Source organism: Nematostella vectensis, chromosome 8 (genome assembly GCF_932526225.1).
Source record: "Nematostella vectensis chromosome 8, jaNemVect1.1, whole genome shotgun sequence".
Taxonomy (NCBI): domain Eukaryota; kingdom Metazoa; phylum Cnidaria; class Anthozoa; order Actiniaria; family Edwardsiidae; genus Nematostella; species Nematostella vectensis.
The window spans coordinates 1501977-1518893 of record NC_064041.1 but is presented as its reverse complement, the minus strand read 5'-3'; the positions used below and the strand labels follow the sequence as shown (position 1 = coordinate 1518893).

Here is a 16917-nt window from a genome sequence, read left to right as displayed (position 1 = left end):
AAGACTTCTAAGGTAATTTTAGGGGGTTCCTGAGAAGAAATAGGCTTTTCTTGTAGAAATGGTATTTTTAAGACTGCTGAGGTATTTTTAGGGGTTCCTGAGAAGAAATAGGCTTTTCTCTTAGAAATGGTATTTTTAAGACTTCTGAGGTATTTTTAGGGGGTTCCTGAGAAGAAATAGGCTTTTCTCTTAGAAATGGTATTTTTAAGACTTCTGAGGTATTTTAAGGGGTTCCTGAGAAGAAATAGCCTTTTCTTTTAGAAATGGTATTTTTAAGACTTCTGAGGTACTTTTAGGGGGTTCCTGAGAAGAAATAGGCTTTTCTTGTAGAAATGGTATTTTTAAGACTTCTGAGGTACTTTTAGGGGTTCCTGAGAAGAAATAGGCTTTTCTCTTAGAAATGGTATTTTTAAGACTTCTGAGGTACTTTTAGGGGTTTCTGAGAAGAAATAGGCTTTTCTCTTAGAAATGGTATTTTTAAGACTTCTGAGGTATTTTTAGGGGGTTCCTGAGAAGAAATAGGCTTTTCTTGTAGAAATGGTATTTTTAAGACTTCTGAGGTATTTTTAGGGGTTCCTGAGAAGAAATAGGCTTTTCTCTTAGAAATGGTATTTTTAAGACTTCTGAGGTACTTTTAGGGGGTTTCTGAGAAGAAATAGGCTTTTCTCTTAGAAATGGTATTTTTAAGACTTATGAGGTACTTTTAGGGGGTTCCTGAGAAGAAATAGGCTTTTCTTGTAGAAATGGTATTTTTAAGACTTCTGAGGTATTTTTAGGGGGTTCCTGAGAAGAAATAGGCTTTTCTTGTAGAAATGGTATTTTAAGACTTCTGAGGTATTTTTAGGGGTTCCTGAGAAGAAATAGGCTTTTCTCTTAGAAATGGTATTTTTAAGACTTCTGAGGTACTTTTAGAGGGTTTCTGAGAAGAAATAGGCTTTTCTCTTAGAAATGGTATTTTTAAGACTTATGAGGTACTTTTAGGGGGTTCCTGAAAAGAAATAGGCTTTTCTTGTAGAAATGGTATTTTTAAGACTTCTGATGTATTTTTAGGGGGTTCCTGAGAAGAATAGGCTTTTCTCTTAGAAATGGTATTTTTAAGACCCTGAGGTATTTTTAGGGGTTCCTGAGAAGAAATAGGCTTTTCTCTTAGAAATGGTATTTTTAAAACTCCTGAGGTATTTTAAGGGGGTTCCTGAGAAGAAATAGGCTTTCCTCTTAGAAATGGTATTTTTAAGACTTCTGAGGTATTTTTAGGGGTTCCTGAGAAGAAATAGGCTTTTCTCTTAGAAATGGTATTTTTAAGACTCCTGAGGTATTTTTAGGGGTTCCTGAGAAGAAATAGGCTTTTCTCTTAGAAATGGTATTTTTAAAACTCCTGAGGTATTTTTAGGGGGTCCTGAGAAGAAATAGGCTTTTCTCTTTAGAAATGGTATTTTAAGACTTCTGAGGTATTTTTTAGGGGGTTCCTGAGAAGAAATAGGCTTTTCTCTTAGAAATTGTATTTTTAAGACTTATGAGGTATTTTTAGGGGGTTCCTGAGAAGAAATAGGCTTTTCTTGTAGAAATGGTATTTTTAAGACTTCTGAGGTATTTTTAGGAGGTTCCTGAGAAGAAATAGGCTTTTCTCTTAGAAATGGTATTTTTAAGACTTCTGAGGTATTTTTAGGAGGTTCCTGAGAAGAAATAGGCTTTTCTCTTAGAAATGGTATTTTTAAGACTTCTGAGGTACTTTTAGGGGGTTCCTGGGAAGAAATAGGCTTTTCTTGTAGAAATGGTATTTTTAAGACTTCTGAGGTATTTTTAGGGGTTCCTGAGAAGAAATAGGCTTTTCTCTTAGAAATGGTATTTTTAAGACTTCTGAGGTACTTTTAGGGGGTTTCTGAGAAGAAATAGGCTTTTCTCTTAGAAATGGTATTTTTAAGACTGCTGAGGTATTTTTAGGGGGTTCCTGAGAAGAAATAGGCTTTTCTTGTAGAAATGGTATTTTTAAGACTTCTGAGGTATTTTTAGGGGTTCCTTAGAAGAAATAGGCTTTTCTCTTAGAAATGGTATTTTTAAGACTTCTGAGGTACTTTTAGGGGGTTTCTGAGAAGAAATAGGCTTTTCTCTTAGAAATGGTATTTTTAAGACTGATGAGGTACTTTTAGGGGGTTCCTGAGAAGAAATAGGCTTTTTCTTGTAGAAATGGTATTTTTAAGACTTCTGAGGTATTTTTAGGGGGTTCCTGAGAAGAAATAGGCTTTTCTTGTAGAAATGGTATTTTTAAGACTTCTGAGGTATTTTTAGGGGTTCCTGAGAAGAAATAGGCTTTTCTCTTAGAAATGGTATTTTAAGACTTCTGAGGTATTTTTAGGGGTTCCTGAGAAGAAATAGGCTTTTCTCTTAGAAATGGTATTTTTAAGACTTCTGAGTTACTTTTAGGGGTTTCTGAGAAGAAATAGGCTTTTCTCTTAGAAATGGTATTTTTAAGACTTCTGAGGTACTTTTAGTGGGTTCCTGAGAGGAAATAGGCTTTTCTTGTAGAAATGGTATTTTTAAGACTTCTGAGGTATTTTTAGGGGTTCCTGAGAAGAAATAGGCTTTTCTCTTAGAAATGGTATTTTTAAGACTTCTGAGTTACTTTTAGGGGGTTTCTGAGAAGAAATAGGCTTTTCTCTTAGAAATGGTATTTTTAAGACTTCTGAGGTACTTTTAGTGGGTTCCTGAGAAGAAATAGGCTTTTCTTGTAGAAATGGTATTTTTAAGACTTCTGAGGTATTTTTAGGGGGTTTCTGAGAAGAAATAGGCTTTTCTCTTAGAAATGGTATTTTAAGACTTCTGAGGTATTTTAAGGGGTTCCTGAGAAGAAATAGCCTTTTCTCTTAGAAATGGTATTTTTAAGACTTCTGATGTATTTTTAGGGGGTTCCTGAGAAGAATAGGCTTTTCTCTTAGAAATGGTACTTTTAAGACTTCTAAGGTAATTTTAGGGGGTTCCTGAGAAGAAATAGGCTTTTCTTGTAGAAATGGTATTTTTAAGACTGCTGAGGTATTTTTAGGGGGTTCCTGAGAAGAAATAGGCTTTTCTCTTAGAAATGGTATTTTTAAGACTTCTGAGGTATTTTTAGGGGGGTCCTGAGAAGAAATAGGCTTTTCTCTTAGAAATGGTATTTTAAGACTTCTGAGGTATTTTAAGGGGTTCCTGAGAAGAAATAGCCTTTTCTTTTAGAAATGGTATTTTTAAGACTTCTGAGGTACTTTTAGGGGGTTCCTGAGAAGAAATAGGCTTTTCTTGTAGAAATGGTATTTTTAAGACTTCTGAGGTATTTTTAGGGGTTCCTGAGAAGAAATAGGCTTTTCTCTTAGAAATGGTATTTTTAAGACTTCTGAGGTACTTTTAGGGGGTTTCTGAGAAGAAATAGGCTTTTCTCTTAGAAATGGTATTTTTAAGACTTCTGAGGTATTTTTAGGGGGTTCCTGAGAAGAAATAGGCTTTTCTTGTAGAAATGGTATTTTTAAGACTTCTGAGGTATTTTTAGGGGTTCCTGAGAAGAAATAGGCTTTTCTCTTAGAAATGGTATTTTTAAGACTTCTGAGGTACTTTTAGGGGGTTTCTGAGAAGAAATAGGCTTTTCTCTTAGAAATGGTATTTTTAAGACTTATGAGGTACTTTTAGGGGGTTCCTGAGAAGAAATAGGCTTTTCTTGTAGAAATGGTATTTTTAAGACTTCTGAGGTATTTTTAGGGGGTTCCTGAGAAGAAATAGGCTTTTCTTGTAGAAATGGTATTTTTAAGACTTCTGAGGTATTTTTAGGGGTTCCTGAGAAGAAATAGGCTTTTCTCTTAGAAATGGTATTTTTAAGACTTCTGAGGTACTTTTAGAGGGTTTCTGAGAAGAAATAGGCTTTTCTCTTAGAAATGGTATTTTTAAGACTTATGAGGTACTTTTAGGGGGTTCCTGAAAAGAAATAGGCTTTTCTTGTAGAAATGGTATTTTTAAGACTTCTGATGTATTTTTAGGGGGTTCCTGAGAAGAATAGGCTTTTCTCTTAGAAATGGTATTTTTAAGACCCTGAGGTATTTTTAGGGGTTCCTGAGAAGAAATAGGCTTTTCTCTTAGAAATGGTATTTTTAAAACTCCTGAGGTATTTTAAGGGGGTTCCTGAGAAGAAATAGGCTTTCCTCTTAGAAATGGTATTTTTAAGACTTCTGAGGTATTTTTAGGGGGTTCCTGAGAAGAAATAGGCTTTTCTCTTAGAAATGGTATTTTTAAGACTCCTGAGGTATTTTTAGGGGTTCCTGAGAAGAAATAGGCTTTTCTCTTAGAAATGGTATTTTTAAAACTCCTGAGGTATTTTTAGGGGGTTCCTGAGAAGAAATAGGCTTTCCTCTTAGAAATGGTATTTTTAAGACTTCTGAGGTATTTTTAGGGGGTTCCTGAAAAGAAATAGGCTTTTCTCTTAGAAATGGTATTTTTAAGACTTCTGAGGTATTTTTAGGGGGTTCCTGAGAAGAAATAGGCTTTTCTCTTAGAAATTGTATTTTTAAGACTTATGAGGTATTTTTAGGGGGTTCCTGAGAAGAAATAGGCTTTTCTTGTAGAAATGGTATTTTTAAGACTTCTGAGGTATTTTTAGGAGGTTCCTGAGAAGAAATAGGCTTTTCTCTTAGAAATGGTATTTTTAAGACTTCTGAGGTATTTTTAGGAGGTTCCTGAGAAGAAATAGGCTTTTCTCTTAGAAATGGTATTTTTAAGACTTCTGAGGTACTTTTAGGGGGTTCCTGGGAAGAAATAGGCTTTTCTTGTAGAAATGGTATTTTTAAGACTTCTGAGGTATTTTTAGGGGTTCCTGAGAAGAAATAGGCTTTTCTCTTAGAAATGGTATTTTTAAAACTTCTGAGGTACTTTTAGGGGGTTTCTGAGAAGAAATAGGCTTTTCTCTTAGAAATGGTATTTTTAAGACTGCTGAGGTATTTTTAGGGGGTTCCTGAGAAGAAATAGGCTTTTCTTGTAGAAATGGTATTTTTAAGACTTCTGAGGTATTTTTAGGGGTTCCTGAGAAGAAATAGGCTTTTCTCTTAGAAATGGTATTTTTAAGACTTCTGAGGTACTTTTAGGGGGTTTCTGAGAAGAAATAGGCTTTTCTCTTAGAAATGGTATTTTTAAGACTGATGAGGTACTTTTAGGGGGTTCCTGAGAAGAAATAGGCTTTTCTCTTAGAAATGGTATTTTTAAGACTTCTGAGGTATTTTTAGGGGGTTCCTGAGAAGAAATAGGCTTTTCTTGTAGAAATGGTATTTTTAAGACTTCTGAGGTATTTTTAGGGGTTCCTGAGAAGAAATAGGCTTTTCTCTTAGAAATGGTATTTTTAAGACTTCTGAGGTACTTTTAGAGGGTTTCTGAGAAGAAATAGGCTTTTCTCTTAGAAATGGTATTTTTAAGACTTATGAGGTACTTTTAGGGGGTTCCTGAAAAGAAATAGGCTTTTCTTGTAGAAATGGTATTTTTAAGACTTCTGATGTATTTTTAGGGGGTTCCTGAGAAGAATAGGCTTTTCTCTTAGAAATGGTACTTTTAAGACTTCTGAGGTAATTTTAGGGGGTTCCTGAGAAGAAATAGGCTTTTCTTGTAGAAATGGTATTTTTAAGACTTCTGAGGTATTTTTAGGGGGTTCCTGAGAAGAAATAGGCTTTTCTCTTAGAAATGGTATTTTTAAGACTGCTGAGGTATTTTTAGGGGGTTCCTGAGAAGAAATAGGCTTTTCTTGTAGAAATGGTATTTTTAAGACTTCTGAGGTATTTTTAGGGGTTCCTGAGAAGAAATAGGCTTTTCTCTTAGAAATGGTATTTTTAAGACTTCTGAGGTACTTTTAGGGGGTTTCTGAGAAGAAATAGGCTTTTCTCTTAGAAATGGTATTTTTAAGACTTCTGAGGTACTTTTAGGGGGTTCCTGAGAAGAAATAGGCTTTTCTTGTAGAAATGGTATTTTTAAGACTTCTGATGTATTTTTAGGGGTTCCTGAGAAGAAATAGGCTTTTCTCTTAGAAATGGTATTTTTAAGACTTCTGAGGTACTTTTAGGGGGTTTCTGAGAAGAAATAGGCTTTTCTCTTAGAAATGGTATTTTTAAGACTTATGAGGTACTTTTAGGGGGTTCCTGAGAAGAAATAGGCTTTTCTTGTAGAAATGGTATTTTTAAGACTTCTGAGGTATTTTTAGGGGGTTCCTGAGAAGAAATAGGCTTTTCTCTTAGAAATGGTACTTTTAAGACTTCTGAGGTATTTTTAGGGGGTTCCTGAGAAGAAATAGGCTTTTCTCTTAGGAATGATATTTTTAAGACTTCTGAGGTATTTTTAGGGGGTTTCTGAGAAGAAATAGGCTTTTCTCTTAGAAATGGTATTTTTAAGACTTCTGAGGTATTTTTAGGGGGTTCCTGAGAAGAAATAGGCTTTTCTCTTAGAAATGGTATTTTTAAGACTTCTGAGGTATTTTAGGGGGTTCCTGAGAAGAAATAGGCTTTTCTCTTAGAAATGGTATTTTTAAGACTTCTGAGGTATTTTTAGGGGGTTTCTGAGAAGAAATAGGCTTTTCTCTTAGAAATGGTATTTTTAAAACTTCTGAGGTATTTTTAGGGGGTTCCTGAGAAGAAATAGGCTTTTCTTTTAGAAATGGTATTTTTAAGAGGTATTTTTAGGGCAGCAATTTTTGGTGTGCAGGTATATTTTAGGGGTATTTTTCATAGTTTCCCGATGGGCATCCCTATAACTTTTACCCTGAAGAACCCCCACGTGACACACTCATTTAATGTCTCTTATCCTCCCACCAGATCTATATAAAACCACTTACCAAAATATGTACACAAGGTAATGGAATGCTCGCCCATCCTTGCGGGGGAAATTCAGGTCATAGAGGATGTACCGTGGTTCACTATCACTCAGCTTTTCCAGCATCTGGTCAAAAATTGCACGGTCCTCCTCTCTCGTGTGTGTGTCGACCCTCTTCAATATGTGGTCAATGACCACCATCTTTCCATCATCAGATATTTTAAAAGTTGCAAATTTGTGAGATTTCTCCTTGCCTTGCATGGTCTGATAGAGGAGAAGACTCTCGTCATCGATCTTGATGCCTGACATAGACATGATCTGCCAACAATTAAAACAATGTAAAAAGTTACAGTTAATATAATCTTTTTGAAATGGGGGCTCCCACCTTCAAGTTTACAAATTTCATAAATCTCTCAAGTTGAGTCCTATCATAGACGTCTTTCGTTGATTGATATTATACCTGTTTTAGTCACATGTGTATCCTGTGCATGTCGTTTATGCATAACGACTGGTCTTTGGTAGACAACCAATCTTACATCAGTTCCTGTTAGACTGATCATAACCAAAACAATACAGTACATAATGGGTCGCCTTTCTCTACCATCACCAAAACACCAAGAAAATAATGCCAGCATTTTAATAACGTTCGAATCGTTTCTGAGCTTTGAAATGCTGTGAATTAGTGCGTCTGTGACGCAGGTGTACGAGATCGGGTATAAAAAATGGTGGTGCTAAAAATGTTTTCTGTCATCCTAATGTCTCTGAGGGATCAGGACTCACACATTTGAGGAGGACACTTTATATTTTATGGCTGGAAGCAGGCTGCTTACTGGAAGCATTTACAGTATTTTGAATCGGAACCAGAACAGGACCCATCACCTTGTGACAATATCAAATTAACCTTAAGTACAGCTTCTTTTCCAAAAAATATTTTTAGATTCACTTTTTTGCAGGATCCATTATATTAACCCTAAATCAAAAACACACAAAAAATATGAGATAATATTTGCAATCACTGTAAGTATTGATACAACATTCTTCAACAGCTTAACTCATAATTCTCAAAAAAATAAATATCTCATGGAACCCAACATAATTTCAAATTCACCAACATACAGTTTAGCTTCCAGGGCCATAGCAGGGGGTGGGCAACATATATATCAAATTTTAAAAACTTATGTTTAAACTTATCTAAAAAAAAATGAGAAATACAGGGGTAAATCTTCTACATCCCACGTTTCAAATGAGACTGAATAGTTATTGACATTGTGTTCTTGACAATTTAAAAATTGGTTAAAGGGTTACGCTTCAATTGGATTCAAATGCTGGGGGGGGACTCAAACTGACAAAAACAGATGGTGGTGATCGTTGGCAAAATCAATTTAAAGGAAAGGCACTTTGGGTCTGGTCAACAGCAAATTCTTACCCCTAAGAATTGGCAAATTGGGTGTGGTTGAGGGAATTTTTAACCCTAAGAGATAGCAGTATAAAACAAAAACATTTTTAGTATTCCTGAATTGTATTGCGGTCCTTGTGACATCATCATCAAGCACACCTTTCTGCCGTTCTAATTGGCAGATGGACACATTGTATTGTTACCAACAATAAAGCCAAATGTATTAACCGATCAGTTGACTTGTGGTTCATTATTGTAATACATTTCAGGCGACTATTAGCGTGAGAAATACACACAATTGCAAAAAAAACCTTAAACACCCCCTAAGGGATAGCAGTTGGTCGAAATTTTTATGTCTACTTTTGAGTCCCCAACAGGTTCCGCTCATTTTTTCTGAGGGCAGAAATAAAAATAATCTTAAACTGAAAACAGAAATTTGTTAGATTTTGCTTTGTTGCCACGCTTATGAACATGAAGTAAGCTTATTTTAATAATTAAAATCACAACTAATCATAAAACAGAAATGCGTCTGTTTTGTTAGTCTGTTTCTGCTGGTACGTTATAAATTCAATATAAAGTCAGTCCTCTCAAGAAAATGATCACAGATGATTTAGATGTAATTTTCTTCGGGTAAAATTTTGTCCTCTCACGCGGTCAAATCTCAACAGAAATAAGGCGCGAAAAACAGCAAAGTCTAGGAAAACGACAGGTGCAGCCAAGTGAAATGTTTATAAAAATACACTTTATAAAAAGAGAACATTTGATATTTTTCAAGCATTTCTAATAAGCTCTAAGAGGATCCCACTGATTTGACATAAAATATGAGTAAGCAATGGATTTCGTAAAATCGGCCGACATATTTTCATGTTTTTTTGCGAGCTTTTAATGTATTTTAAACGCTAGAAATACCTCTAGACAATAAAACATGGTAATTTGATGACTGATCCGTTTGAGAATAGAGTGCAGTTGGGTTCTAGGTAAAATACTTACGGTTTATGATAGAAAATACCTCCAATTTATCGTCCAGATGTAAGGGATGGCAAAACAGTTGGACACAGAAGAAAAAGCAAGAAACGAGGAAGGTGCGCTAGTCCCAGCTTACAGCCGACACAGCAAGCCCAACCAACACAAAAACAAAATAATATGCGTTTTTATTGTTTTAGTTACAATGAAATCTGGCGAGAGGGCAGATAATACACTCATTACCTGAATAAAAATTCTTTGTATATTTGGCTAAGAAGGATGGATATGAATCAGATTACTTGCTTGATTGCAAACAAATTAATCCATCCGCTCGATCGAGCACAGGAATTAGGATACTTTGTCAGCGATTTCTTTAAAAAAAAAAATTAAAAAAAAAATACATTTGTGTTGAAAATTGAACTCAGTGAAAAAAACATTTTCAACCCTAATCCGAAACGCAGTGGCCACATGCCCGACAGCCGGGAAAAGGTCTCGATGGACTAAATGGCCGACGGTTTTTAATATATTAAGTTAACAATTAACCCAGTAAATTGTCGACCTAGTAAGTTCAAACAAGAGACCATGATGTATATCATGGTTCAAAGTATTCTATACTTATTTGTTGAGAAATGGTAATCAAATCTGAATATGGAGCTTTGTTGTCGGTATTGAATGTTTTCCGTCTCTGTACACATAACATCGGAATTTTAGTGACACTTAGGAATTTTCTACAACATGCTGCTTAATGGCTTAATGTCGGCTGTTCTTAATTTCCGAAAATATCACAGTACATTGTAGACCTATTGAGTTTAAAGTATATGTATATTTGTTAGGAAAGGTCAAGCGAATCTGAATTTAGCTTTTATGTCGGAATTGAACTTGTTCCTTGATTATTGTATATACTATAAAATCGTTATCAAAGTGACACTTGAGTTTTATCTGCTGCAACTGTCGGGAAAGGTCTTAGAGGTAGCGATGGGTAAATCCGAGACTCACCGAGGCGCCGAGACCCGCATTTTAAAAATCGAGCGGCGAGATTTTTGTCAAATTTCATAATCCGAGCCCGAGCCTTTCGGGTTCTTAACTACCGAGCCCGAACTTATCTTTCGAGCTTGTTTTCGCATAACTTGCTCGGGGTATATGTCATAAACATGAAAAAAGAATAAGTAGAATTACAATACATTCTTGCTACATTACGAAAAAACGAAGAAGAAGGGGAAAGCCGTAGTATGGCAACAACAAAAAATCGCGTTTAACAAAAATTCAGGATCCTTTGGTCTTCAATGGACTAAATGCCCGACCAGTTTCCAATTTATTCAAATAAGCCAGTAAATTGCCAATAAAACGTCATTTGCTTTCCCGCGTGTTTTAGGACGTCCTCGTTTTAGCTTATCAACAACCCTATTCTTCATTACCATGCGAAGATAAGCTCATTAAAATATTAGATTTTAACAGTTTCTTCCTATAGTTCCTTGATGCGGTGGACTATGATGGAATCCATAAAAGTTGAGTGATTTTCAAAATGATTCATTCACGGCAAAACCCAACGAACGACTCTAATATCCAACTCTACAATCTCTATTCTTCAAAATTTTGACACAAGAGCTTATGTTGTTGTTTATCAGACTAAACTAAAATAGCTAGCATGGCAATTCTATTTGATTCAATTTGATTTGATTTGATCCGAAGAACAACAAATGAATGATCTTGCAAACATTTACAACTACAAAAATCAGCCAATTTTATTACCTGGCTAAAACAAGTCATGTATTCATAGAAAAAACTTTCAATACTTTTACAGAAGTAATGGCTATCGATTCAGTTCTAATGTTAGAAAAACTGGCTCTGAATTTCCAAAATCAAGAGGAGGCATGGAATGCAATGTTGCAAGGGATGTATTTTACACTTTCAACGGTAGGCAGCGATAGGTTGTCGTAACAAACGCATAGGGACAGCTCGCTGGAGGAGCCAAAAGGCAAACACAACCAGTAGAGGAAAGAAATACGTAGTTTATTAAACACTTAAAGTCCATATAACCTTCCAAAATTGATAGACTTTGTCAATTCTTTATATTTTCATTTTACAAATGGTATGTGGTTCGTATGGACCCTATAATACAACGCGTTCGCGCTAATAACTCAAATCTGTAATATTGAGGTATTTTGGTCAACCTTCGGAAAAAAAGGCCGTGAACTGGAAGGCCCGGTCTAGTCATTTGGGACGTAAATCGAGATGTCAGCCAAATTACACGAGAAAACATATGCGCGCGCTAAACTGGTTCCCGTCTTCATGTCTTCTTAGTTATTGCTGAAGAACGTGGTGTGGTTACAACTTTTACCGTCATCTTTATATCTCAACCTGGTAGTCAAATGATTATTTAACTTCAGGAAACAAATCTGCAAAATTTAGAAGATATTTTTTAGTCTTTGAATTGTTTTTGCATTGTGCGCCCGCGCTGCATTCGCGATAAAGAATGACGACATTCTCACGAGCGCGCGCTGTTTTTGAAACCTACAATAAAACGATATTTTCTTTTTTCGCATACAATGCTCGACTTTTAAATTATTCTTCGCTTTGCTGTGGGTAGCATTGCAATAGAAAACACGTTAATATTTTGTGGTATTGCCGTCTCTGAATTTTAACGGATTTAAGGAAAAAACGTTGTTTCAGATTTTCCCGCCAAAACTTGGAATTATTCACTCGATCGATTAAATCTCCTTTCGCGCGGCCAGGAAAATTTTCAAAGATCTGTAGAAAATTAAAATTTCAATCAAATTCAATTCCCTTTTCAGAATTTGAAAATTTATCTATGCTTTGTTTTTTGAGCCTGCGGGCGTATTGAGTTGCGGTGGTCCCCATCGCCTCACGCGTTTGGCTGCTTGCATGCTTGCTAGTGCTTCAAGCTAGAACTGCTCGCTAGTTTTTTAGGAATTATTCGAGGTTTCTGCTGCAATGGACGCCTCAGAAAAACCCCAAGAGACCGAGGTGGCGGAGAGTTTGACCGAAGCAATTCGACAAGCAGTTAGAGATGAAATTGCGGCACGTATTGCGCTGAATCCCATTCAACCAGTGGCCACAAGCTCAACTGTCGAGGCACCGCCAGGCGGACCTGAGTTGACGACCTCTTGTCACAAAGTGGCCCCTGAGCACCTTCACCATGAATGCTTCCATGGCCCCCTCCTTGCCTGCTCAGGTCCCTACAAGCTCTTTGCCGGTTTTTCCGACCTCTGGCTTTTCAACAGACTAGCTGTTTGGGCACTTAGATTTTATTGAAAATGTTCCATAAAAATAAAATGACATTCAATAAGGGATAAAGGTATTTTAGGGAAATAATAAAACTTAATTCTTATCTTGAGCCGCGTGTTTGGCACTCGGGTCGCAAATGTAAACACGAGTAAATACAGCTAAATCAATTCAAGCTGAGATGATTTTCCAAACAGAACTTGGTAGAAATGGTAGAAATTAAGGCTATGGTAAAATATGCAGAGTAGCGATGGGCGGGAGGGCGACTATAGTCGTTATCTGATGCTCCCGCTCGAGATTATACCAGCTGTTAAACAGCGAGCACTGCCGGAGCGCCACGAAGCGTGGGCGCCTTATCGGCCGCTCGAAGAAGAGCGTCTGTTCGCCTTTGGTGAGCATTGTATGTAGGACCGCCATTGTGTTGAACACAGCCCGCCTTCGTGTTTAATAAGACTGAGCATGGATTGGGAAGGCTGGCGGATGCTGAATGACGAGGCGATCCCCCGAAGGGGGGCGGAAGAGATGAAAAAGGCAGCAACTGCGGCGGGAGCCTCTATAGCCGAACATATCAAACACGCTACAGCCGAACAAATCAAACACGCAAAATCCGGCTTTCCCAGGTCTCTGCCTCGGGCAAAAGCTGCTCTAAGCCGTGCCCGCGACCCCCGTGGAGAGCACGGCCTCAGACATCACCCCACTACTCACGCAGCTAGAGATACACGTGGCTGAGGACAAATCATTCACGACTAGGGTCCGAGAAGCAAGGCTTTCGCACCTGCGAAAATGCACACAGAGGGCGCGGCGACTGTCCCCTCTTCACGTACGCGCAGCATGACGCGCTTCGCGCCACCCGGACCGGGCGAAAAAAGTGACCACACCGCCCTCAAGGCGGGGTTGTCGGCACTCGCGGTGGCCGCGGCGTATTACTTGTTCCGATGATTGCTTTGCATTCGACGAACCAAGAACGCGGCTACGGCTAGAATTAGCAGCCACGCATTTTCGCCAAGGAACTTCACCGCTTCTCCTGCAGCCTTAAACACGAAGTTCGCGATGCTGCCTACTAGCCCAGGAAGAAGCTCGCCTAGCTTTTTCCCGATAGCCTTAAGCCCGTTACCGACCCCTCTGGCCACGGAGGAGAGCGACTTGCCGAGCGACGTCACAATGGCCGCGATCTTCGTCGCTACGGCCAACCCGATAGCGGTGACGGTAAAGCCGTACTTTTTGAAGATGGCTTTGATGCGCTCTCTGAGCGGCTTTCGGTTCTCGAGCTCTCGGTTTTCGCGTTCTACTTCGTCGATCTCGGAAAGCCTTTCCTCGTTGCGCTCACGGGCCTTTTGGCGGCGACTCTCTCACGTGTTAGGGTCGTCGATGGTCTCCCTGTCTGTGGTTACCACCCCTTGCAGCTCTTGGACTCGTTCTGTGTTCTCCTGGATGACCGCGTCTATCTCTGCCACAGACCCCATCGCCAGCTTGAAGCCTTTCAGCTTTGCAACGTCCTGTCGAACGCCCCCGTTCTCATTGAACAGCTGTCTTGGTTTAGTCCAACCTTTGTCGAGGTTACGAAGCTGTATTAGCGTCTTTCCCCTCTAGTCTGATTGGAACCGTATCAGATTCTCGTTAAGGTCTGGGTATTTTTCCCTGAGGGACTGGAGACCGAGTCTTGTCGCTGCACCCTCTGTGGTGAACGAGGTTTCAGCGGTCGTTTGCGTACGGCCCCCCGCGATGACGTGCTCGTCATTCCATCGTCCCCATCGTCGGGGTCAAACGGGATAAGGGGCGTCGTCTCGTCGTCCCCCGCTCCGCGATCGGCGGACGCACCTGGTAAGGTATCGTCAATGTCAACGTCAACATCATCCATGATGCGTGCGCATAGCTCATGCTATGCTATATTAGACATGTCTAACAGTCCGCACCATAGCCACGTGACTTCGTACTACTAGGAATGTCAGTCAGCGATAAACTTGACCCCCAACGAACACCCAGAACTCCTCTGGGGTTGAAAGCCGAGAGAACTGTTCACCGTGTCACTCTCAACCCGTCGACGGCCTCCCCCGGTGAGACGCTATATGTGGCGGTCCCAAAGCTATCGGAAGGCGTGTCTTTCGTGCCTGGCTCCTTGAGGGTCGGTTTCGATCTCCCCATCTCAGGCCAAGCAAATAATACCGTCGTGAATAACGTCGGCCGAAATCTCGTGAGCCGCCTGAAAATCACGTTTGCAGGAGAAACGCTCCAGGACACCAACCGCTACGATGTCTTCAAGACGTATGAGGACCTGTCCAAGGTCGAGAGAGAGGACCGCCTGGAGCAGGGCATACAGTCAGAAAACATGCGCAAGCTTCGCTCCAAGGCTGGCGATAAAGCGACTAGTAACGCCAAGGAGAACGCTCTAAACGCCGCCCATGGGGCGAAGTACACCATCCCGCTAGACCATTCTCTGCTGACGGACCATGGCATACTGTACCCAAGAGCGCTCTCCGAGGCGCTGCTCTTCGAGATCACGCTCGCAACGGTTGACCAGGTAGTAGTCGGAAGCGATGCTACCAAATTATCCTACGGCATCAAACATCTAGAGCTGGAATACGACAGCCTGAGGGACGACAGCCTCACCCAGTCTGCAGCCGCCGCCTACCAAAACGGCACAACGTTCTTCTACGAGCAAGTGAACCTCCACAAGTCCTTCGTGATTAGCAAAGGGACGGAAAGCATAATCAACGAGAGTGTCAACCTGCCGCGAAGGTCTATGAGTGGTCTGTTGCTCCTCTTTGTGGAGCCATACACGGCAGGGGCTCGCGACACTGAGAAGTTCGTGTACCCCGACATCAAGAGCGTTCGCGTTACAATCGACGGCATGCCAACCAAGGTCTTCAGCCAGGGACTACGCCCCACGGATTTCTGGAGGGAGGCGAAAGGCGGTTCGTCCGCCCCTCCCCCGGGGGGGGGGGGGGGGGGGGGCACAGCGGAGCGCCTAGTGTCAGCCCCGAGTCGTTCTATGGCGATAACAAGTTTGCTCTGTGGATCGACCTTCGAACGACGGACGACAGTGCTATCCATGGGGGTGGTCTCCGATTGGTCAACACCCGCGACGGTGTGCATCTCGAGATAAAACGCACGGCAAGGGGCACGGGTACCGTAAACTGTCACGTGTTTGTGGTGGCTGACGCCCAAATGAACCTTATGAACGGACAGCTAGAGTCCATACAATACTGAGCACAGACACGAAGTGTCAGCGGCAGCGCGGTATGGACCCGAAAAACATCCCATTTAACGCTCTCATCGTGGGCCCGACGTCATGCGGGAAACCCGATTCATGGTGGACCGGCTGCGCGGCCCTTTCCGGGGCAAGTTTGACTACATCGTACTCGTGTGCCTTACCTTCGTCTACAACAAAACATACGAAGGCTTCGGCGAGGGCGAAGATCGTCTGTTTGTCGTCACACCTGAGGCGGGTTAGATCGACATACTGCTGAGGTTTGTCTCCGCTGTCTTTGAAGGCACTAATACGCTAATCATACTCGACGACTGTGCGGCCTCAAAAGACGTAAAGAGGCGCTCTGACCAGCTCGTCAACTGGGCGTTTAGCGCCATATATATATATATTACTTTGTAGGAAAAAAACACGCGAACTACCGTTTCATCTCTGCAAGCCTGTTTCGTGGTTGCCCACTCATCAGGAAATCTATTAAGAATATATTACTACCATCACTTATACACTATCTATGTATAAAACATAAAAACATAAAAATAGGGCGCGAAATTTGAATGGCTGTTATGATGAAAATGAATAGTTCAGATGTTGCATAACAAGGCTTTGTTCCTGTGGCGGCACGAAGACACTAGCTCGTTACGCTTGTTTAAAGTTGATAGCTTGGGTTGGCGGATAATGATAAGTTTTTCTTTGAGGCAGAGATTACATCTTTTGCTAGAGCTGTTGTAGGCGGAGTGAGATGACAGGATTTTCCATGAAACAAAGTGTTCTATGTCGTTGTCCATATGTATAATATGTCCATATTGTCGGCTCCATATGTACTTGCTTAGTTCGGACGAGTTTCTGTGTTTAGCGTGTCGGAATGAGGCGGTGTGGTTTCTATATCTTGTCTTGAATTCGTTCTCGGTTAGTCCTACGTAGGTTTCGGAGGTGTTGTTGTCCTTTCTTGTTACAAGAAAGTAACTTGTTAGCCTTGTTATGCAACAGCTGAACTATTCAATTTCAGACGCCCTCAGACGCGTGGGAGAAACTCGCGATTCTCGTAGCCTCGGGGAAGTCGAGAGAAATGGTAGGCAAGGCCCTGACTCACGACGACGTCAAACGCATGAGCGCCGAGGAGGTGAGGAAGTACGAGAAGCGATACGAGACCGCTCTAGCCAGCCGGACTACAGACGCCCTGGCAGACAGCTTCCTGAAGATTACGACCAAGCTAGTAGGCATGACGCTGCCGATAGACAGTGTGGGCGATCTTCACAATGACCTAGTGTCCGACTACATCATCATAACGAGCTCCGCACATTGTGCGGAA

General features: G+C 40.4%; 1 protein-coding gene across 1 annotated transcript; it reads right to left on the bottom strand.

Moving 5' to 3' along the window:
• Nucleotides 1-6823: 6823 nt before the first annotated feature.
• On the bottom strand, nt 6824-9331 carry LOC5509767 (actin-depolymerizing factor 3; the record flags this gene model as incomplete). The annotated part of the gene is given in 2 exon segments (XM_048731762.1): nt 6824-7119; nt 9188-9331. A coding segment is annotated over 1 exon segment (293 nt), but the record flags the coding sequence as incomplete, so codon positions are not given.
• Nucleotides 9332-16917: the final 7586 nt, after the last annotated feature.